Below are 2,701 nucleotides of genomic sequence, written 5' to 3' on the forward strand. Positions count from 1 at the left end.
CCCATGTTCAGTTGACCTGATACAAATGTTTATCATCCAAAAATAGTTGGGGGCACAGGTCTCTGCTGCTGTTATTTTGTGGGTCAAAAGCCCAACTTTGGGAACCAAAGTGCAGTGGTTCCCAAACTTTTCAGCTTTTGACCCACAAAATAACAGCAGCAGAGACCTGTGCCCCCAACTATTTTTGGATGATAAACATTTGTATCAGGTCAACTAAACATGGGCACGGTAACAATATTTTTATACTACATTTATCCATTTTAAATATACAAACCTAACTCTTTTGTAACAACTAAGGCAAAAATGTAATTAATTCAGAAAATCTTTTCAGGGCCCCACCTTGATGTTTCGGGACCCCACTTTGGGTCCTGACCCCAGCTTTGGGACACACTGGTTTAGAGTGTTTAGTCTTTAGTTTAGCCAGTTTGAGTGTGTTTAGAATCAAAACAAGCAGTTTTTTTAGGAGCAGCAGAGGACACAACGACACAACACATCTCTTAGCAGTCAGAAAAATGAAATATTTTCTCTCAACTTTTTACCATGTCTCCTATTTCCCCCCAAACAGTCATGTCAGCCTCCGTCTATAACACGGTCACAACAAGGCTGTTCAAATTTGAGAATCGAGAGACCAAAAGTCCAGTTTGAATTGTTTCTCATGGGAGCATTAGAGACTAGCAGTTTGCAGAGARTACCGCAGCGTGAAACTGTCAAGATTGTATGAAGTGGGAGTGAAACAAAAAAAAATCTGATAGGCTGTTCATCAGCTGATCAAATGTTTATGACCATAGCTAAAAAAAAAAAACTGTAATTTTGTTCAGCTTTACAGTAACATCTTTTTTTAATGACTTAAATTCCAGCAAGTATTTTAATATTTAATATTAATACTGTCAATCTAAATGTAAACTTTATTCATTTTAGTCGAGGTTCCAAGGAGCCACTTGAGAGGCGCAGAAGGGTCACGTGTGCCCGGAGCCACAGTCGCAGAACCTTTGTATTTGTAACATACAGTAAGTTATTATAAACTAAGGCCYGGCTATAATAAAAACTGAGTCACTTCACCTTTGTTTCAGGACATTTACTGTTAGTTCCTCCCTCAAAGTGGAGGGAGGGCTGGAGCGTGTCATTGATTTCACTAGTAGACCTTTGAAAAAGTTAGAAACAATTTTTAAGCGTGGTTGTCTTACTGAACATTTTAAGAATTATATGCTGGGTGAAAAAAATAACTGAGAACTCACTGAAGTGATTGCATATTTTACTGTATATTGTCTTGGGTGGGATTATGCTAACAGATACAGCGGGTAAAATAAGTATTGAATACGTCACCATTTTTCTCAGTAAATATATTACTAGAGGTGCTAATGACATGAAATTTTCACCAGATGTTGGTAACAACCCAAGTGATCCATACNATGTATGGATCACTTGGGTTGTTACCAACATCTGGTGAAAATTTCATGTCATTAGCACCTCTAGTAATATATTTACTGAGAAAAATGTTGACGTGTTCTATACTTATTTTACCAGCTGTATTTCTGGAAATATTTTGTTAACAGAGYTGACTTCAAATARTTGTYGGCAAAATATTAAACAAAATCTTGTACAGCCTGTTGGGGCTCAGATCATGTGATGTGTGTGGAAAAATGTCACGTCTGTAAAACAAACTGCTTTAYATTCTTTTTGTGTTTTAAAGGTCAATTAGATATGAAAGCCTTCTTGTATCGACTTGACCTCAAAGAGTTATAAGTTGTTTACTTTAAATTTGCATACTGTCGGTCTAGTGTCGATAGTTCTTGAGATATTTTGCTAACAACCAGACCTGCTCACCTTGTCTCAATCAGGTAGACAGTGAACGTCTCCTGCATGCTGACTGCATTCTTCCCGCTCCTCCTCTCAACTTCAGCAACACAGATCTCCATCCTGCGCAGCAGATTCGACACTTCTTCCAGCACCTGCCCATCATCACATTATTATCCAATGAATTACATTCTGGATTCCAGATCATTTATTTATTTACCTTTATTTATACAAGCCATAAAAACATCGTTCGTGCCGTGACGTCACGTTACGTTTATCCAAAAATAATAACAGAAACAGACGAGTCTATGTTTTATTATTAACCTGATGTTATCAACAGCTGACCCTCAGCATCATGCTAGCTTTATTCTAAGCTAGCACTACGTGCTGCTTTATTTTCAAAAATTAATAAAAGTTCCRAAAACGTGTCAAACTAGAGACCTGAAGCTGCTTCACCGGGCTGTTTAGGCTCTCGTCAGGTTCGGTTCGGTCCGAGCCGTCGTGAGAAGCGACGGACTCCTTTCCATCCTCCGCACTCATCAGGCCAGCAGTGGTGCTGCAGCCTTGGAGACAGACTCCAGCGTCACGGCGCTCGTCTGGTGAACCTAGTCCTACTTTTCAAAATAAAAGCTCCCGTCACTTAGCGTAACGTCTCCTCTCGACGTCATGACGTCATCCCGTCACGTGAGTTCGACATCCATTCCTGTGTTGAGTGTCACAAACTGTCAAAAGTGTCAAAATTAGACCAAACAATACACCAGTTTTTAATATGTGTATATAGACCAAGTAAAACTGGAGATGAATAAATAGTATACACAACCTTTTTTTCTGAAAATGATTGTCAGATTTGAAGCACACTGCATTGCAGCTTCAGGGAGCAGGAAACACATTAATCTCATGTAAAAAA

General features: G+C 39.0%; 1 protein-coding gene across 1 annotated transcript in view; it reads right to left on the reverse strand.

The window, feature by feature from the left end:
* The window catches only part of LOC106530826 (sorting nexin-4), a gene marked incomplete in the record, with an annotated part of 40,793 nt that extends 38,393 nt beyond the window's left edge, over positions 1 to 2,400 (reverse strand). The window contains 2 exon segments of the mRNA XM_014026531.1: positions 1,825 to 1,949; positions 2,236 to 2,400. Of these exon segments, the coding sequence (XP_013881985.1) occupies positions 1,825 to 1,949; positions 2,236 to 2,334 (224 nt within the window).
* Between the last annotated feature and the right edge of the window lie 301 nt (positions 2,401 to 2,701).

This window comes from Austrofundulus limnaeus, unplaced genomic scaffold (assembly GCF_001266775.1).
Source record: "Austrofundulus limnaeus strain Quisiro unplaced genomic scaffold, Austrofundulus_limnaeus-1.0 Scaffold564, whole genome shotgun sequence".
Classification (NCBI taxonomy): domain Eukaryota; kingdom Metazoa; phylum Chordata; class Actinopteri; order Cyprinodontiformes; family Rivulidae; genus Austrofundulus; species Austrofundulus limnaeus.